The sequence below is a fragment of the Ochotona princeps genome, chromosome 15 (assembly GCF_030435755.1).
Source record: "Ochotona princeps isolate mOchPri1 chromosome 15, mOchPri1.hap1, whole genome shotgun sequence".
NCBI lineage: Eukaryota > Metazoa > Chordata > Mammalia > Lagomorpha > Ochotonidae > Ochotona > Ochotona princeps.
The window spans coordinates 26,888,092-26,909,226 of NC_080846.1; the positions used below are offsets into that span (position 1 = coordinate 26,888,092).

General features: G+C 39.7%; 1 protein-coding gene across 1 annotated transcript in view; it reads left to right on the forward strand.

The window, feature by feature from the left end:
- The window catches only part of LGR5 (leucine rich repeat containing G protein-coupled receptor 5), a 124,050-nt gene that overhangs the window by 57,624 nt on the left and 45,291 nt on the right, over positions 1-21,135 (forward strand). Inside the window, exon 3 of the mRNA XM_004583032.2 lies at positions 14,348-14,419. Within this exon, the coding sequence (XP_004583089.2) occupies positions 14,348-14,419 (72 nt within the window). The remainder of the gene's footprint in view (positions 1-14,347; positions 14,420-21,135) is intronic.

The window sequence follows — 21,135 nt, forward strand, 5'->3', positions numbered from 1 at the left end:
ACTATGTTTAGACCTATCTTCCTTTTTAGCATATAATGTCTTCGAAAATAATAATTTAACAATAATGCCTTACTCGGTGTTTTTCCCTGTTCAGAGTGCTTTGCCTGCATCATACCACTGTGCCTCCTTAACAAGCCCTTAAAGGCAAATACTTTTATATTCCCAGTTAACATAAGAAAACTGAAATTCAGAGAAGGTAAGGAACTCGCTCAAAATATTGGAGTTGTTAAAATGTCAGAGTTCAGATTCGAGTTCAGAACAAAGCTGAGATTTCAAATATTGTTTGGGAAAGAGACAGGAGGTAAGGAATTAGGTATGGCCTCTCTTCCCTTTTCCTAAGCGACACCTGTACAGTGCATTTCCATTCAACCCTTTTAAATGTTCTTTAAGTTGAGTTGTATAATCAGCAAGTGTCTGTGACTTTATCTGTGTCTGTATAAGGAATTAGGAAGAGAGAATGATTGAGAAAGCAAGAGAGCTGTCCACTCAGCAGAGAGACAGGATGGTCAGTTTGTTCAGCGAATACCATCATGTTTTGGCCCTGAGAAAATTGTCATCAGAATTCACAAGTGCAGAATTTCACCAGTCTAGCATTGTTCAGTAGGTGCAAGGCCTCCGTCAGTATGGTTACACATAAAACTAGAAGCTTAAGCACTATGTTTTATGTAACATTTTACTGGAATTAAGAAATGGTCAACCATGCAGCTAACTACAGAAATGTAGATATCTGTCAATGTGTGCATATTTTTTATTAGGGCAATTGGGGCATTGTTTGGAAGTGTTAAACCTTTCATTCAGCTTATTCAATTCATGCCTATGCTTTATTAAGAAACCTCAACTGATGCTCTCAGTATTAATAAACTCCTTACTCCAAAACTCTGTCTTTGAAAATCATTGTTAGTAAGTCCAAGTCCTCTCTTCCCCTGAGCTCTAATTACTCAGTGCATCACTTCCTTGATTTGAATAATTAGCTATGTTATAAAATGTGTAGACAGCCGTGATTTATCCTTCATCCAGCAGTAGAGCTTAACCAAGATGACACACTTAAAATTCTGTGATATTTAGTAAAGCCCTAGGAATATTCGTTAACATAATGTTTCAGAAACAAACATATAACTCTGGAAAAAAGGAGCACATTTTTAAGAAGAAAAGCATCATAGAAAATGATCTCCCTCCTGTCAACTTGTAGCCCTTACTACACATGCCTCACATTTCTGCGCAGAAACCCTTCTGCTGATTGGGCTGCCCTCATACCTGAAGGAGAGCCTTTCTGTTTGGCAAAAGCAACACCCCAGGTCTCCATGGAGCGAGGCTGTGCTGCAGAGAAGAAAGCAGGGTCCAGCTCCTGCTGCCCAGGGCTCCAGTCCTGGCTCTGCCAGTAATAATTCACCTGGTCTGGCTGGGCTTGGGAGGAGAAAGCCATTGTGCTTCAACTATGTCTGAGACTCAAAGGAAATGATGATGAAAGAACTTTGATAAGCTAGAATGTATGTATTAAGTTGTACCAGTAAAATGAAAACAACTTGAAGGCATTTCTGATCTCCTACTTTCCTGTTTCATGAGCCTGGCTTTTTGAAGGAATCTCAAAAATCATCGACCTAGGCGGGAACAGTTAGCTGTGAACGGTAACGGACATGGTTAATGATGGCAGACAACTCTTCATCATATTCTAACAACTGAGAAGTTACTAAATTTCTCTCCCTCAACATTCTTTACCAAAGAGTTGATATCACTGCTTGCTGTGCACACAAATAAGGTCACACTTTGTTCTGCCAAGGATATGCCTCGAATGTCAGGGAGTATTGGTAGGTGGTACATTTTGCTGAAATCTACAAGTTACAGTGAACGTAGTCTGAAAAAATCCGAGGGGCAAATGAATTGTTACCACTTTAAGTAGTCTAAGTTAAAGGCCTTTATTTCTGAGTAACATTTTTCAGACTTTCCAGATCCTAGTGCTATTAGCACCAAATACTGCATTTAGAAAAGAAACATGAGAAGCACTGGGGAGGTCTGTTTTTAAGTTACTATTGTTCCCTGGAACTATTTGTTCAAATTAGGGTTGGCCCTGAAGAATCTCTAAAGAAATAGTAGATTTCTACTATTGAGACAGAATTTGTAATGAGAGAAACCACCAAGCTTCCTGAAAGCTTGAACTATGTATTTTTACCTCTGAGATTTATCCTGCCTATCTTTTGAGATTTCCTCCCCACCTACCTACCCTCCCCCCGGCCAAAGGACAAAATAAAAGGATGGTTGAAAGAACTTTTGGTAAATTCTAATTGAAATATCATTTTGTATTCATAAAACACAAATATGTTCGTGTCCGTATATAACCTTGGCCTTATCATAGTGATTGATCTTCAAGTTGATTCATTGATCTATAAGCTGGTTATAAATGCTGCTTCCTTGAAATTCTAATGTTCTTTTATGGCAGTTATTTTGGTTCTCTTCAAATGACCATCTATACCCCCAGACACAGACATTCAGACTTTTGCTACTGTGTGTTGTGCTGTGACAATTACGGCATTGTTGTAAAATCGCTCCTTCTGTCTGCCTCTTCTTTTCTCTATAACATTCTTTGGTCTCCCATCCCCAGCTCTTATAAAATGTAGACATTTCCCCAAATCTTTTCACTGATTTTTATTGTGTCCTTCTTCAGCACTCTTTGTTTGCTTCATTCAATGCATAGTTCCTGAGCCATAGAAAATAGAGGTTTGAATAAGGCTTGTTACAAGTCACTCAGGAGAGTCTTTACTGTGTGAATCTACAATCCAATAGAGGAGATAGATAATAAGCAAAGAAAAAAGCATATATGTTCTTTGCTTATGATAAATAGGATTTAGACAGAGACAAGGGATGAGAAAATAATATCTAAACTGAGATCAGAAGGTGAGTAGAGCGGAGTGGTCCAAGAGCTGTGATAGCGTCATTCAACGTCAGCCCAGTAGGAAAACCACAATGTGTTTGTGAATCTAAAAGAAGCGCTGTTTGATTAGTGCAGGGTGAGATGGGGCTCCTGTGACCCCGGGTGACGTTGGAGAGGAAGGTAAAAACCCACTCAGGGCATGTCAAGCTATGTATGTACTTAAAAATGGAGAAAGGCTGGGGAACAATAGAATTTATGATTTTGTAAATTTCTCTGATCTCTGTATGAAAATTAGCCTGGGAAGTTATGAATAAGAGAAACGCATTAAAATGAATCTGGGCAGGCCCGGTGCCTGGCAGCAAAAGTCTTCACTTTGCACGCACTTGCCAGGATCCCATATGGGCACCAATTCTAATCCTGGCAGCTCTGCTTCACATCCAGCTCCCTGCTTGTGGCCTGGGAAAGCAGTCGAGGAGATGGCCCAAAGCCTTGGGACCCTGCACCTTCATGGGAGACCCGGAGGAGGTTCCTGGCTCCTGGCTTCGGATCGGCACAACACCAGCCGTTTTGGTCACTTGGGGAGTGAATCATCGGACAGAAGATCTTCCTCTCTGTCTCTCCTCCTGTCTGTATATCTGACTTTGTAATAAAAATAAATAAATCTTTAAAAAAAACACCCAAAGGGGAGAGTAGCATGCGTGAGATAATAGAATAACTGGAGCTAGAGGCAGTGGGAGGAGGTTACATAATAGTGGACAATTCTTTCTTAGAGCCAGTGCCTCAAGTGAAGGACCACTGTGTCCTTGTGGTTTTCCCATTTGGGGATGATTGCTCCTAATCAAACTAAGCTCAAGATCAACTTAACCACAGTCATGGTTTAAACCCCCAAGTTTTGGGGTTAAGTTGCTGTTTAATCCATTTCTCTTGTATGAACTTTTCTGTGTAAGCGTGATCAAATAATTTCTCTTCTGCCCGTTTTGGCATAGCAAGTAGAGCTGCTGCCCATGATACTGTCATCCCTTGTGGACACCAGTTTGAAACCTGGCTGCTCCGCTTCTGATCCAGCTCCTTGCTAATGCACCCAGGAAAGCAGCAGAAGATGACCCAAGGCCATGGGCCCCCATCCACTGGGGAGTGAACCAATGGATGGTCTCTCTTTCTCTGTGTATACTCCAACTTTCAGCAAATAAATCAATCTTGAAAAAGTTGGTGAGCTTAGGTTTGATATGTAACAAAGAATTAATATTTTTAAATTATTTGTAAATTGATTATACAACAACTAGCAGTATTGGGATAGTTATGCCAAAAGTAAAGTAACTATAGCACTGTAACTCTGTCTTTGGGAAGCAGATCAAATGAACAATCAAAAATGTTGTCTAAACTCCTTACTGTGATCAGGCAATGAGATTCTAAGAAACTTTTTTTTAAAGATTGATTTATTTATTTGACAGGCAGACTTTACAGGGAGAAACCGAGACAGAGAGCTCCTCCCCCAATGGCCACAACAGCCAGAGAGCGTTAACCTGATCTAAATCCTGCAGATAGGAGCTTCTTCCAGGTCTCCCACATGGGTGACAGGGTTGGGCCATCCTCTGCTGCTTTCCCAGGCACCTTAGCAGGGAGTTGGATTTAAAATGGAACAGCCAGGATGCAAACTTGCACCCATTTAAGATACTAGAGTCATGGGCAACAGCTTTACCTACTACACCACAAAGCCGGCCCAGACAATAAGCTACTTGATCTTATGAGTATAAAATCTAAGTTGATACACTATGTTCAAGTATAAAAGGATTTTTAAAATGCAATTTTATAGGTAGCATTGAAAAACTAATGATGGACAAAGGTAATTAAGGAGGACTTCACAAAGGAGTTTCAATTGAACTTCATATTCTGTGGGTAAATAAATCATACTGTCATATTACCCTTAAGGTCCTCACTATTGACTTAAAGAGTCCAGTAGTTTAACCAAAAACATTTCTTAGCCACTTGATTTTGAAATATAATTTTTTTTTTTAGAAACAGAGATAGGAAGAGGCAAATAGAAAGCGAGAGCTCCCATTGGTGGAGGGCTCCCCAAAGGTCTTCAACACCCAAAGCTGGGCTGGCATCTAAGAACTCAATCCAGGTCCCCCATGTGCGTGGCAGGAACCAAAGTACTCCATCACTGCTGCCTCCGAGGAGCTGTAGTGTCAGGCAGCTGGAATTGGAGGCCAAATCCAGGGCACTCTGGTGTGGGATTGTGTGCATCTTAACCAATATGCCAAATGCCTGTGCTGAAATGGAAATATTTTTAGTGTCTAATAATAAAAGCAAAATACCATAGGTCCTGACTACATGGTTTAAGAAAGAAAGAAAACTTTGGCCTGGTGTTGTAGCCTAGTGGCTGAAGTCCTCGCCTTGCATGAGCCAGGATCCCATCAGATGCTGGCTAATATCCCAGCTGCTCCACTTCCCATCCAGCTTCCTGCTTGTGGTCTGGGAAAGCAGTAGAGAACAGCCCAAAGCTTTGGGACTCTGCATCTGCATGGGAGACCCAGAAGAAACTCTTGGCTCCTGGCTTCAGATTTGACCACCTCTGACCTTTGTGGCCATTTGGGGAGTGAACCAGTGGACAGAAGATCCTTCTGTTTCTCTTCTCTCTGTAAATCTTTCTTTAAAAATAAATTAATTTTAAAAATAAGCTTTATGACAGGATTTGATCACATCAACTTATTGAAGTAGAGGGAGTAGATACTCCAGTCTTAGGAAAGTTGCAATCTATGAGACGTATTTGGAAAGACATTATTTCTCCAGTAGGAAGAACAACAGCTGGTGGAATGCCACAGTCTGTATCCTTAGCTCCTGAAATGGATTTAGCAAACCTTACCAAAGATTAAACCCATAACTCTATAGGCTCTTCCTGTTATCCTGGGCATCTTACAAAATAAAACCTAACATGGCTTTATCGTGGTCAAGGCTTGGTCAACTACAGGAGTGATGCCTTACTGCTAATTAGGACAAGATCAGTGGGTAACATCTGACTATAAAATTCACAGTTTGTCTCACTCCTCCCGTGAGTCAGACACTGGCTTCTGTCTGTATAAATGCAAAGTGAAACCTGTATCTGTGGTGGCTGCAAAATCAACCAGAATAAATGAGCAAATGAGCATTAGTATTATTGAGTATTATTTGGATGCCTCACGCATTTGTCATTTGAAAGCCACTAATCACATTATGTGGTTTTATCCGGCTTTAAGGTAATTTTTTTTCAAATGACAACAAGAGAATTTCAAATATTTACATTTAAATAATAGATTAACACCAATAAATCAGGTAAATTATGTCTCAGTGAATGAAAAAACTAAAAAATACTAATAGAACTACTGCAGCCAGTCCTGGAAAATCATAGTGAAGAAAAGTAGTATCAGTCAACTGGGGCTATGCAAAGGTCATCCTCATCTTCAGAACAGGAAAAAGGGAAAGTTACTATGATTAGGCCTAATACTTACTCTTCTAGAATATACCGATTCAGCTTTAGGGATTGTGTGCCCTCTAAGACTTATGTGCTTTATAAACAATAGAAAATAGTCATTTCTAGGAGCAGCACAGATTTACTAAGCAGTCTCAGTTGTCTTCTTTTAATTTTTTAAAGGTTTGTTTTTTATATAGAGATATGTAGAGAGAGAAAGAGATCTTCCATCTGCTGGTTCACTCCCAAATGGCCTCCATGGTGGGGACTGGCCCAGGCTCAAGCCAGGAGCCTGCAACTCCATCTGGATCTCCCACATGGGTGGTAGGAGCCTGAGTACTTGGGCCACTGCTCTCCCATGCATGTTAGCAGGGAGCTGGATCAGTAGCAGAGCTGTCAAGACGCCATGTCACAGATAGACGCTGAACTTGCTACACCACAATGCTGGCCCCAAAGCATCTTCCTTTAATACACAAGAATTACCACATGCAAGTTCATTCAGCTCTGAATATTTGAGATAACTATGTGATAGCCGTCACATAGCTTCCATGTGCCAAAAGGAAAGTCAACATGACATGAAATGAAATCAAGACAAACCAGCTTATAGCACCAGGTTAAGCTGCCACTTGGCGATGCTGGCAGCCCATGTCAGACCAAATCAAACCTCAGCTGCTCTGCTCCAGTCATCTGGGAGGGCACTAGGCCATGGCCAAGCATTTGGGCCCTATCATCCTTGTGGCTGTCTGAAGAGTAAAGAAGTGGTTGGAAGATCTCTCTCTCTCTCTGTCTCTCTCTCTCTCTCTCTCTTCTTCCCTCTCCCTGTTCCTCTCTCACCCTCCTTCTCTCTGTCCATTTGCCTGTTGAGTAAAAATAAAATCTTTGAAGAAATGAAAAACAACAGGAATCAGGAAAAGGACCCTGTTTATCACTGTACATAAGATTTTAGTTTCAGCTCTTCATCTACAAAATGTGGAAAATCAATTTATAAAATCTGGAAAACTGCTATTTTAATTATGTATGCCTTGACATATAACAATAAAGAAGATTTACAGTAAACAAGAAGAAAGGGGGAGAGTACAAGGAATAAAGAACAAGGAAGGGCAGGAAATGCACATTTTACATAAAACAACTTCAGGGCAAAAAAATATCTCCATAAGTGATCCAGGTCCCCAAAGACAAATATAGCATGTTCTCTCTGATTATAAGGAAGCTTAAAACAAAGAAAAAAAAGTCATTCTGAACTTACATAGCGATGATCAGAATAGAAGGTTGGAAGTGTTAAGGAAAGAAATGGGGAGAGAGGTTGGGTAACAGGTGGCAAAACACATTTAAGAAACCAGGACTGTGGCCCGGCAGGTTAAAAAGTACTTTGGCACCTACCACCCATGTGGAAGATCAGGATTCCAGATTTGGCCTGGCCCAGACCCAACTGTCAGAGACATGCGGAGGGAAGGTCTTTCTTCCGTGTTTGTATCTCTGCCTCTCAGAAGTGATAGGTTCCAGTGTTCACAGCACAGTGAAGTTCACCATAATGTACATCACACTGTGTGAAGACCTAGAAGAGAGATTTTAGGCTCCAAGCATAAAGAAAAAATAAGAAATGGGAATGCCAATTGGCTGATTTGATCAGCTTATGCTATACACGTGTGTGGAAATATTGTACCATTCCCCTTAAAAATATATAAGTATTACATATTAATAAAATGTTTTTTAAATATATGTGCTACCAAAGTGAACACTTAACAAAAAACTTTTTTTAAAGAAACAAAGAAAAGATGTTCTTGGGAGAATCCTCCCTTTTTTTAAAATTAAGGGAAATGAAGACCAGGGAAGGTAGGTGATTTGTGTATTCTTTTTTTTTTTTCTTTTTTTTTTTTTTTCCGTGTCTTTTCTTTTTTTTTTTTTTTTTTAATTATTTATTGTTTAACTTCAGTAATTACATTGTATTATGTGACACAATTACATAGATACTTGGGTTCTCCCCACCCCTCCCCAAACCCTCCCACCATGGTGGATTCCTCCACCTTGTTGCATAACCACAGCTCAAGTTCAGTTGAGATTTCCCCATTGCAAGCGTATACCAAACATAGAGTCCAGCATCTTATTGTCCCGTCAAGTTCAACGGCTTCTTAGGTATACCCTCTCTGGTCTGATGACAGAGCCAGCAGAGCATCATCCCAGTCAATTGAAAGCTCCAACATACCATCAGCAAAAATTTACATCATTATGGAATTAATTGACATAGTAATGAGTAACCAATATGTTAAAAGTAAATGCGGGTTCCCAGCCACCTTCTGTGACCACCTCACCTATACTTCAATTTTAGTTTATACACAACATATAACATTCAAAACATAACATGTTATACTTAACATCATATCATCTTAAATTAAGGCAAACATGTGGTATTTAACCTTTTGGGATTGGCTCATTTCCCTTAGCATTATGGTTTCCAGTTTGGCCCATTTGGCCACAAAGAACTGCATTTTGTTTTTTTTAATAGCTGAGTAGTATTCCATGGAGTAGATGAACCATAGCTTTCTTATCCAATCCTCTGTTGATGGGCATTTTGGTTGTTTCCATGTTTTTGCAATTACCGATTGTGCTGCTATGAACATAGGAGTGCATGTTGGTTTCTCATAGAACAAGTGTTCTGGATATATTCCTAGGAGTGCTATTGCTGGATCATACGGTATGTTGAATTTGAGTTGTTTGAATATTCTCCATACTGATTTCCATAGAGGCTGTACCAGCCTGCAGCCCCACCAGCAGTGGAGTAGGGTTCCCTTTTCCCCGCAACCTCGCCAACAAGTGTCGTTGGTGCTTTTATTCATGTGGGCCAGTCTTACTGGCGTTAGGTGGTACCTCATTGATGTTTTAATTTGGATTTCCCTTATTGCCAGGGAACTTGAGCATTTTTTCATATGTTTATTTGCCATTTGGGTTTGTTCCTTTGTGAAGTGTTTGCCCATTTCCCGTGCCCATTTCTTGAGTGGCTTGTTTGTTTTGACATTTTGGTTGTTTTGTAGCTCTTTGTATATTCTGGAGATCCCGCCTGCAGTGGTATAGCTGCCGGGTGGAGGCCCATCAGCCCCTCGGCTCTGGCCAGGCTGGTGTAGGGGGTGGGCCGGGCTCAGCTGGGGATGGGGTCTGGGTACCTGGTACTCCCCCGGGGTTTCTGGGACTGGGTCCTGGCTCTTCCAGTGATTTAAAAGTTAAATGCTTTTATACCTTACTAGGTAGGACACAAAGATTAGTTACTCCTCACTAGGGTATTGAAGATTTCTCTACACATCCCTCCTAAAACTGTTCTGCACCTCAACTGTTGACATATGCCTTGTTAGAGTTATAAGCCAGTTTAGACTATCCTAAAACCTGCCAAGATCAGCAAAATTACGCTTCAACACTATAAACTGCTAAATGCTAAAATGAAAATAGACACGAGACAACTGAATAGTACCCTATAGCCAATTTAAGGTGTATAGAAGCCGGTTGTATATAAACTAAAATTGAAATGTCAATGAAGTAGTCACAGGAAGTGGTTAAGAACTCACATTTTTTAACATATTGGTTACTCAATACCATGTCAATTAATTCCATAATGTTGTAAATTGTTGTTGATGTTATGTTGGGGCTTTTAATTGATCAGGATGATACTCTGCTGGCTCTACCTTCAGACCAGAGATGGTCTCCCCAAGAAACCATTGAACTTATCCGGACAATAAGATACTGGATTCTATACTTGGTGTATGTTTGCAAAGAAAGAATCTTGACTGAATTTGAAATGTAATACTGCAACAAGGTGGAGGAATCCACCATGGGGGGAGGGTTTGGGGGATTCCCAGAGCCTACGAAACTATGTCACATAATGCAATGTAACTAAAAAAAAAAATTAATTAATCGAACAAAAAAGTTAAATGTTTTACATTTTTTTAAAAAAGGTAAAAAGAAAAAAAGGAGAGTATAGGAAAATAATAGATCATAATGTAAAGGGGGTTCCCACAAAGATGAAGCCAGGAGGCCTGGTAGGACCAGCAAGGCCCTCTTGCTGCCTGCTCTGCCGAGGGAACCCAGGTCAGAGCCAGCCTTCCTAAACAGCGGTTGCCCGAGAGTCTCAACAGACAATAGGGACAAACTTCTTTAGGTTTTCATCCTTACTTGTACACATACCTGTTTCTCTCCAGGCCAATATTCAGAGAGGGAAAAAAAAAAATTAGGCTTACCTCAGACCAGAGAGGGTCTACCCAATAAGTAGTTGGACTTGACTGGACTATAAGATGTTGGACTCTATGCTTGGCATATACTTGCAAAGAGGGAATTTCAGCTGAACTTGAACTATGGTTATGCAACAAGGTGGAGGAACCCACCATGGGGGGAGGGTGAAGGGAGAATCCCAGATTCTATGTAATTACAACACAATGTAATCAATGAATAAATTTAATTTAAAAAAATCAGGCTTAAATATAATCACTTTACTCCTATCCCTCCGTTTTACAAAGTAAAACTACCAAGAATTAATAACATTAATCCCTTAGATTTCTTAAGAGGTTCATATGACAGTCAGGCCCACCCATACCCTTGAGTTTCACATCCGTGGGTCAGCCAGCCACAGTTTGAAATAGCTGGGGGAGGGGCAGGAAAGTACATTAATACTGAACATGTTGTTTTCTCAGGTCTTTTCTGTTGTTATTTCTGAAACAACGCACTGTAACAATAGTTTACGGAACATATTCACTGTATTAGCTATTTAAGGTAGTCTGGAGATTATTCAGAGCACACTGGAAGACTGCATTAGCTATGTTCAAGTACATTTTACTGGGGTGGAAGTCCTGGAACCAATCCCCATTAGATACAGAAGATCTCTAGTTTAGCAATTTGAAGAAAAACGTACATTCTCAAAAAGACTTTCCTTTGTTGTTACAACAAAAATATCTACTTATTTGATTTACTGGAAGACACCTGCCCCTATTACCTGTCATTCCTTGAAGGTTTTCTTTTTTCCTTTTTATAGCTTTAGTTTTTTCCCCCATTGGAAAGGAAGATATGCAGAGAGAAGGAGATACAGAAAGATCTTTTATCTGTTGGTTCACTCCCCAAGTGGCCACAGTGGCTGGAGCTAAACTAATCTGAAGCCAGGAGTATCTTCTGGGTCTCCCACACAGGTGCAGGATCCCAAAGCTTTGGGCCGTCCTCTGCTGCCTTCCCAGCCAGCAGCAGGGAGCTGGATGGGAAGTGGAGCAGCCGAGACTAGAACCAGCGTGCATATGGGATCCTGGCAGACGCAAGGCAAGGACTTTAGCCACAGGCTACTGCGCCAGGCCCAAAGATTTTCTTTCCTCCTCATGTCAGTCAAGTCACTAAAACTAACAATGGCAGAACAGTAGGAACCTGAAGTGGAATTGTGTCATTAAGAGTAAGAACTTTTCTGTAACCTGATATAATAAAAAGATGCACAAAAATATGTTTTTCTTATCAAGTTACATTTTATAACAGAAATACCAAAAAATGAAAATAATGTTCCCATGAAAGAACAATTTAAAATGAAAATTTTTTTTTTTTACTAAATGAAGCCAACCACCACCTGCAGCACCAGCATACCCTATGAGCACCACGTGCCAGCTGCTCCACTGCGGATCAGCTCCATGGTAATGGCCTGCGAAAGCAGCAGCGGATAACCCAAGTGCTTGGGCCCCTGCCACCTGTGTGGGAGACCCAGAAGCTCCTCGCTCCTGGCCCAGGCTCAGCTGCTGTGACTGTCTGGGGAATGAATCAGTGGCGGGCAGATCTCTGTCTCTCATTCTCACTCTGATTTTCAAATAAATAAGCAAATCCTTAAAAATAAAACCCCTTAGCCAGCGCAGTATGTGGATCTCTAAACCACTGCTCAGAGGTCTCTTGGTTCAAATCATGACAGGAAATACTTTTGTACAAAGATTTGTCTGCCAGACTTACTACTTGCATACAACGTACACATTTGGGAGTCTGATTTACCCCTATAATGTATGTGTATTTAAGTCCTCATGCATTTTGGGAATGTAACAGAAAGGCGTACACCCTAGCAAAAACAAATGAAAATAAACAAAAACATTTTGCTTTCTCCTTTTCAGTGGCAAAGTCAGCCTCTCAAAAACATGCCACGCCACAAAACGCTGATCTTACAGCAGCAGCAGGGGGTGACAGACACCTGTTCTAGAACAGACAGCTGGAACACCTGTCAGCTTTTCAGTTGGGCTGAGTTGGCTCAGGAGGTCATCTGCGATAGCCAAGCACCCCAAAGCGCATCACCGTTCAATCAGCAACTCTCAGATGTCATGCCGTGCACACGCAGGGTACCTTAGTGTTGCATACTGAATTGGGATAGCTAACCAACCTTGGGTCCTGGTTTAGCTGCAGTGTACAGGAAGCTGCGAGGGCAGAAGCTGAGGACTTGTTTTCCCTTCTTGCCACTTGGCATGGAAACTGACAAGGTTTTGGCCAGTAGTGATATGGTCAGAGAATGTTTGACAGGAAGCATCAGTGAACAGGCAATGAATGCGTGAGAGTGGGGAGAGACTGAGAGGACTGGGTGGTAGTCCATGGAATATTGGCTGCTAAGATGATGTTATACGAATAAAGAAAAGTAACACCTCTAAAATCACGCAGGTCAAATACTAAGCAGATACACATGTTATTGATTGAATGCATGCCTTACTTAGTCTAGTGTCTTTTGAATGTTTCTGACGATGTACAGAGAGAAACAAATGTCTTCCCTTCAAACAAGCATCACAGACAGGTTTGAAAACAAATATTTTTTTGAAACAAGGTTTTATAAAATAATACTTCAGTGAATGCATTCCCTATTTTTCTATTCTGTTGTTCTTAATGCTAGACTAAACCATTAAATTTATTATTTGAAAAACATTCCTTAGGAACCACGAGGGAGGTTGAGAAATGCAATACATAAGCTCTCACATCTTTAAAAGATTATATTTGTTAAGGAAATGACAAACAAAAATAATCAGAAACAAGGAAATGAGACTGGACAATGGACCAACACCTTCCTTAAACCCCAGACCCCATCTCTATCAAGACAAGACAGTGTGGTCCTCATTCCTAGTTCTACCCATGTTTCTAGGCTGTGAGCAGGACCCCCAAAGTGGTGTGCTCTTTCAGTCCTATGATTCATTATCTGTGGACTTGTGGTTTGGACATGGCTGCTGAAAGATACTGAACCAAGTATCCTGATGTTTCAAATGCCACCCCTACTGATTTTTTTTCCCATACTTTCTCATCCTCACTGTTTTCCACTTACAAAAAACATTATGAACTTGATAATTTGTATCAGTTAATGTCAAAACTTTCCATTCCATAACCCATATTAATGTCTTCCTTACTAAGCTTTTCATCAAAATCAATTTTTGAAGGCATTGCTTGATTAAAACATGTTCAATAGGTTAAGATATTCTGCTCTTTTCTCGTAGAGTTTAGAGAAAACTTAATTGTAATAGTTCGCACTTTAAGAAATTTGGATATTTTGTGGTATAATTACAACAGACATATTCATGTTTGATTATTCAGGATAATAAAGAATGATAAAATTCTATGGCAGTCATATTTTGGTGGTACAATTTTTAGAAATTATTATATGGAATTAGCTTTTATGAAAAATGGGTAAAAAGCACAGTGCTATGTAACATGAGCTATGAACTTACTAAAAAAATAGATCATTTATCATATTCTCAGGTACTGTTTCTGCCAACGTTGTTTTTAATTGTCTATTTTTAAACTTGTCAACAAATTTAAAATTGTCTCTTGATATAAGCTGAACAAATCTTATGGATGTCACAATACAGGGGCAGGAGGGAACTGGAGAAGGAAGTAGTGCTATGCCAACATTTTGATAAGAAATTGATATGAATTTGTTCACAAAAGCTATCAAAAGATGGTTTCTGGCATTTGTGATTTGAGCATAGTTGCACTGCGCTTTTTAACAGCTGAATGAATTCCACGTGAGGACACTGCTCACTCTCTCTCCTCTCCATTGAAACCCACAGACGGCTGGCCGGAAACGCTTTGACATACATCCCCAAGGGAGCATTTGCTGGCCTTCACAGTCTCAAAGTTCTGTAAGTAAATCAAGTGCTACTTGATACAGTTCTGACATCAGTGTCAAATAAGTGCAAGTTAATGTGTTAAAAACTGGAGCCCTCTTCAAACCATTTGGGTCTCCGGGACCGTTCATCTACAGACAGACCTACACTTAGTGACATAGAACAATGTTATACCTGGCTAGTTTGTTCATTGAAAAAAAGTATCTTTTCTAACTTCAATACCTAAAATTGTTTTCCTCCCAATAGCTACCTCACCCACTCAAACTTAAAAAAAAAAAAAAAACATACTCCAGTAATTGTTCATGATGAAGTTCATGGTAAATCTTGAAACATTTTGATCACTAAATGAATTAGTCAGGAGGCTGACACAGTGAGATCCAAGCTACCGAGCAGTTTTGAAGTTTGCTTCTTTGAGATGCACTAAATAAGAACCGACTAAAGCATACCAACTTTGTATTCCACCTCTAAGTATGTGCAGGAGCGTATAGGGTATGGCAGAAATGCAGAGCAGTTGTTTAATTCGGGAAAATGAATTTATTGAGAATTTAAAATGTGGACTTTCTTGTTATTTCATGTACAGTTTTTCAGTTTCCTTAGCAGAACACATGGCTAGTGAATCCTTCCTTATCCTATTCACATAAAGAGACTGTGCTTAACTTTTTAAAAGTTCATTCTGTATAGGCAAAACAGGCACGACACAGAAAATAATGACACTTAAAATTCTGCATACAGGGAAAATTTTAACTCAGAAAAGAGGCTTTGATTTTAATTTTTTGAGGTAAACTATCAACTCTGGAACAGCATTTTAGGTTTTTCGGCTTAATGAAAATGGCATTTAGACCCCTCATAGCAAACAATCATACAAACTAAAAAAAACTAAAATAAATAGACAAACAACAAAAAGTAGAGCTTGGAATCTGACAGGAAAGAGCTGGCATGGATTTGCTCATGCCTGGCTGGGTGGGACACGAAGATTAGTCACTCTTCACCGTGGTGTTGGGGACTTTCCTGCACCTCCCCCCCTAAAAAAAAAATGTTCTGCACCTTAATTGTTGACAAATGTCTTGTTAGAGTTACAAGCCAGTCTAGATTATCCTAAAATCTGCCAAGATCAGTAAAATTATACTTCAACACAACAAATGGCTAAATACTAAAATGAAATAGACACGAGACAGCTGAATGGTACCTTATAGCCATTTTAAGGTATATAGCAGCCGGTCCTGTATACAAACTAAAATTGAAATGTCAATGAGCAAATCATAGGTTGTGGTTAAGAACTTGTTTTTTGGTTTTTTTTAACATACTGGTTACGCAAAACCATGTCAATTCCATAATGTTACAAATTGCTGTTGATGTTATATTGGGACTCTTAATTGACTGGGATGATATTCTACCAGCTCTAACTTTGGGCCAGAAATGGTCTCCCCAAGAAACTGTTCAACCCATCTGGACAATAAGTAGCTGGACTCTATGTTTGGTATATGTTTGCAAGGAAAGAATCTTGATTGAATTTGAACTGTAATACTGCACCAAGGTGGAGGAATCCACCAGGGGGGAGGGGAGGGGGAGGGGTGGGGGGATTCCCAGAGCCTATGAAACTGTCACATAATGCATAATAATTAATAAAAAAAAAAAAGAAAGTGGCATTTAGGTGGCCTAAGGTATATGAAGGTCTAAAAAAAGCGCTTTAATTAAATTTAATACTTTGTTAAAAGTTAACTCAACAGCAGTAGCATTGTTTGGTCTACATTGGCCACTGGGTTTAGTTTCCTTTCCTGTTTCAATTATTTATGCTACTGGAACTATTTTTGGGTCATCATGTTGCCAAACTCTAATGCTGATTCATTTTGTGGTGAAATTCTTAGTTGTAGCAACAACTCTAATGCACCTGTGTCTTCATGTACCCAGAAAAAATATTTGGATCAATTAAGAATGCATCTGAAAAATCAGTTTAGATTAGATAAGACAACTGGGATGATTTTTTTCCTCAGGTCAAAATATGTACCATTGAATGTTTTCAGTATTTGTTAACTAAAGGATATTGTAAGCTGTTATCCTAATTCACTTAATAAAATATGTGTTGGTTATATTAGCTAGAGTGTGTGTTTCTCCAGTCACCATATTAGTATATGAAGTATGAGTATTTACTGTGCATATATATTAATATGAATTACATATAAGCTAGATATAATAATTACATAGGATTATATTTTTAATAAATTTTAAAATTTATCTGAAAAAGAGACACAGAGACCTTCTGTCCACTGATTCACTCCCCAAATGCATGTAACAGGAGGAGTTAGCCAGGAGCTCAAAACTCGATCTGGGTCTCCAACATGAGTGGCAGAGACCCAACTACTTGAACCATCACCTGTTGCCTCCTGAAGTGTGTGTTAGCAGGAAGCTGGAATCAGAAATGGAGCCAAGATTCAAATGTAGGCATTCCAATATGGAGGGCAGACTCCCAAGCAGCGGCTTGCCTGCTGCACTAACTGCCCACCCTTGAACTGTAATGTTTAATCCTTAAATTTTTATGTGGAGCTACTCAAGATTTAATGTTTCATCATAGCATTTCAAACATTTCACAGTTTTCTAATTATATCATTCTACATTTCTTAATTACATGCTATTTTTATTGAATGTTTATTTTCTACAGTGTACTAATGGTCCATGAAATTAGTCATGTCATCTGTCTTGATAAACAGAATACTGCTAGCTTCAAATCTTAAAATAGTTCATGACTGACAGATGCTCAACAAATATGAGCGTCTAAATGGGTGGCTCAGACTTGTGATGCAGAGAACAAGAGAGATGTAGACTTTCTTTCATTAGGATGTTGATCCAATACTCTGTATTTATTAATGAAATGTCCACTGTGTACTCAACAAGAAAAGCATGCCTTCATGTCCCACACGGGCTTCTACTCAACATGCTTCTTCATGTATTTTGTTGTTTTCTGTGATGTGTTTTACATGAATACTCCAGAAAACATTAATTCAATCTGATTTAAAAAGGAAAACCATGGGTTGTTTCTCTCGCTTTCCATATAAATGTACCCTTCCCAGCGAGGGCGCAGAGGGAGAACAGGGCCCTCTATTTTATCCACTCCTACCTAACCAGTGTTTCCTTCTTCTGTTCAACAGAAGGTCAGCAAAATCTGGTAAGTGTGGTACTCAGAGTCACATGATGCAAATCATTGCTAGGAAGACCAAAGCAATGAACAGGTTCACACATTTGAAGGGGTTAGAACCTAGAGTGATGGCACCAACATAACAAGGCCAGTACAGATAAACAGATTACCTCTGATTCTGTTGGGTTGTGTACATGGCAATGTGATGCTAAAGAAGTTCTGAGAATCCAGTCCTGTCCAGTGTTCAGACCTGATATCCTAAAAGAAAGGTTTCCCCAAAAACAATAACCTAGGAGTTGGACCTTGAAGGACAACCAGAAATTATCCCATCAAAAATAAGGCAGCTACGTATTTGCAGGGCCACTGTGTGCACAGGGGCAGAGGCAAGGATGAATGAAGAGGTGAATGCAAGAGCTGGGATGAATGGGCAGTTCCAAGCATAGTGGTACTTGAGCATCCAGAGAAAGGTGGAGAATATTTGGAGAAGAGGCAAGAGAGATAGAAAGGAACCTGGTCATGGGAATTCCACAAGCCATACCAACATATGTGGATGTGGTTATGTTGTAGGTATGCTGAGGAGCCAGGAAAAGATGTAAGGAAAGGCACGTTACATTCACACTTTGCCCTTTAGCTAGATCACTCCAGTATGAGAAAGGAACACTAAGAACATGACCTTGCCAGTAATTATGTTTACTCTTCCCTTTACTGTGCTGACCTAAAAGCTAGCATTCAACAAGTGTACTCAATTAGCAAACATTTTGAAACTGTTTTGGTATTAGAGTAATGATTCTCCGCCATGTGTTTCTACCTACTGCAAATTTTTGAGGGAGTTTTTGATTGTCCAGATGAGTAGCATGTAGTAGACTATTGTGTGATGTATTTCACAGTCAGTGTAAAGTGAATTCTCACACTGATAATTATTTATGTGACCAAGAACTATTTTTAGGTTGTCGTTTTGCCAGCGTAGCAAGGTGAGCCTCTGCTTGTGTCAGCTTCTTGTGTGGGTACCAGTTCAAGTCCTGGCTGTTCAACTTCTGATCCAGCACCCTGCTAATGGGGCTAAGACAAGGCTCCTTGCCCCTGGCTTCAGACTGGTCCACCTCCAGCAGTCAGCCATTTGGGAATCTGGGGAGAGAACTAGCAGATGGAAGAGATCTCTCTCTCTCTCTCTCTCTCTCTCTCTCTCTCTCTCTCTCTCTCCCCCCCCTCCTCAGTTCCTCTCTCCCTCTCCTTCTCTCTCTATAACCTTTCAAATCAGAAAAGACTCAATCTTAAAGAGACAGAGATTTCCCCCACACCCTATTTGACTTCTGACTATACCTCCGGACCAATAATAACTCAAGAAAGCAATGAGGCATAATCACACTGAAAAGTTTTGCAAGAAATTCTGCATAAGATGAATAATTTGTGCAGGAAAAGTTAAATGGAATATGTATATTTTCTCTCAAAATCACTGAATAATTAACTGCATTTTGTCTAGGTACTATAGGATTTCTAAACACATATTTGATCTACAATGGTGTTGCTGAAGAAGAGTTGTCTCAAAGGCCACAAAACAAAATCAGAAGATACAGCCATTGGAAAATGTGAAATGTCTTACATAGAGATATCATTCAGTTGGCAAGGCAATGAGATACACAGGGATCTCCCTGAAATTCATGAACAAAGCGTGCTTTGTAAATACGTTACATCATTGCCTTTTTAAATTCTTGTAGTACACAATCCATGATGTGACAATGGTACAATGATTTGCTTATCTGGGAGTGTCCTTTCCTAAATCCACTGCCTTCTTGGAAAGCAGTTCTGTGACTGCTTTTATCTCAACTTCCCATTGCTGTGGGGAGTGTGCTCTCCAGGGGCTTTTGAAGCACCGAAGACATGTTTGCCTTGCCATGTCACAGAACTTGGAGACAGAATAGGTGTTCTCTGTTACATCTCAACTCTATCTTATTGTTTTGACACTGTTATTTATAAAGAACATTCCATGGAGCCTATCCATGCTCACTTCTGGGTGGCACACTTCCTCATTTTCCTCACTGTAATCCTTGTCCTTTCTCTTGACATGCTATTCTTTTTATAAAGATTACTTCCCATTTCATATTTTAAAGTAAGGATTACCTGTGATCATGTACCTCATAACTAGTTTTTATTATATATCCATCTAAACCCCATTCTCATATTCTGACCCTAGTGCAGAGTGGCTTCTGATCATGTTATTTTTCCCACATTCAATCTTATTTATTAAAAATAGAGGCAAGCATTTATTCTCTGTAACATCCCCTAACTTATAAAAAATGGCAGGTTTTGGCACTGTGGCATAGCAGGTAAAACTGCCTTCTCAACCCTGGCACCTGCTGTGGGCGCTGATTCTGTCCCAGCTGCTCTGCTTCCAATCCAGATCCCTGCTAATAATGTGGGAAAGACAGCAGAGGATGGCCCAAGGATTTGGGCCCCTGCCCCACACGGGAGGGAGATCCATAAAAAGCTTCTGCATGCTAGCCGATAACTCGGCCTTGGTTACTGCAGCTGTCTGGGAGAGAACCAGCAGATGAGAGACATCTCCTCTGGCTTTCCAATAAATAAATAAATAAATTTTAATTACAACTTGTCATCTCAACCAGAAAGTCTGTTCCTGTTCTTCTTGACTACTCATCATCTAGGTCCCTTGGTACCAAAAACAAAAACAGATACAATGCTGTCAGTGCTAGGCTAGTATTTGATTCACTTATAAAAATATCTCCTAGGGGGTGACATTTTAGCATCTGCGTATAGTGATTCATGTATATTTTTACTATAAATTACTCTTCATAGATTTCTCCTGTAAAATATAATCTGGACAGTACATTACATTTCTTTTTCTGAAATGAGGTATGTGGATAACCTATGTATGAATTTCATTTATATATGATAAAAGAGACATTGTAAAATAGTTGTTATTAAATACCTAGTTTAAACCAATAGGACTGAGAACCACAGGGCTAGAGAGAAATACTAGATAGATATAGATATAGATATAGATATAGATATAGATATAGATGATATAGATATAGGTATAGGTATAGATATGCCAATCTCCACTCTCATGAAAACTCTTGGAATGCATCCCAGCTTTGCTTGCGATTCCAGCTTCCTATTAGTGTCTACCCTAGCAAGCTCAAGCAAAGATGGCTAAGTAGTTGAGAGCCTGCCACCCATGGGTGACCTGGATTGAGTCTCCACCTCATGGCTGCAGCACCTTGCCAAGCCCCAGCCTTTGCAGGCATTTGGGAAGTGAACCAAGGGCTGAGAGCTCTCTTTTTCACTTCTTTGTATCTAAGATAAATGCATACATGCATACATTTTAAGGAAATTTTTAAAGAAAAAAAAACTAGTTGTATTGTAGGACAGGAAAAACAGAATATAGAAGTAATATTCATCTCAGCCCTTACATGTAGGAGGAGAGCCTGTGATAAAAGAAAGGAAAGATAATGATGATATCCATGAAGATGAGAATGAGGATGCTAACAGTCAGCCTTGGCTACTGCTGTCTCATATCTAAAATTTTATTACATTGGTCTCTAAAAAAGAATCACTAATACTTAAATTATTATCCTCATAAAAA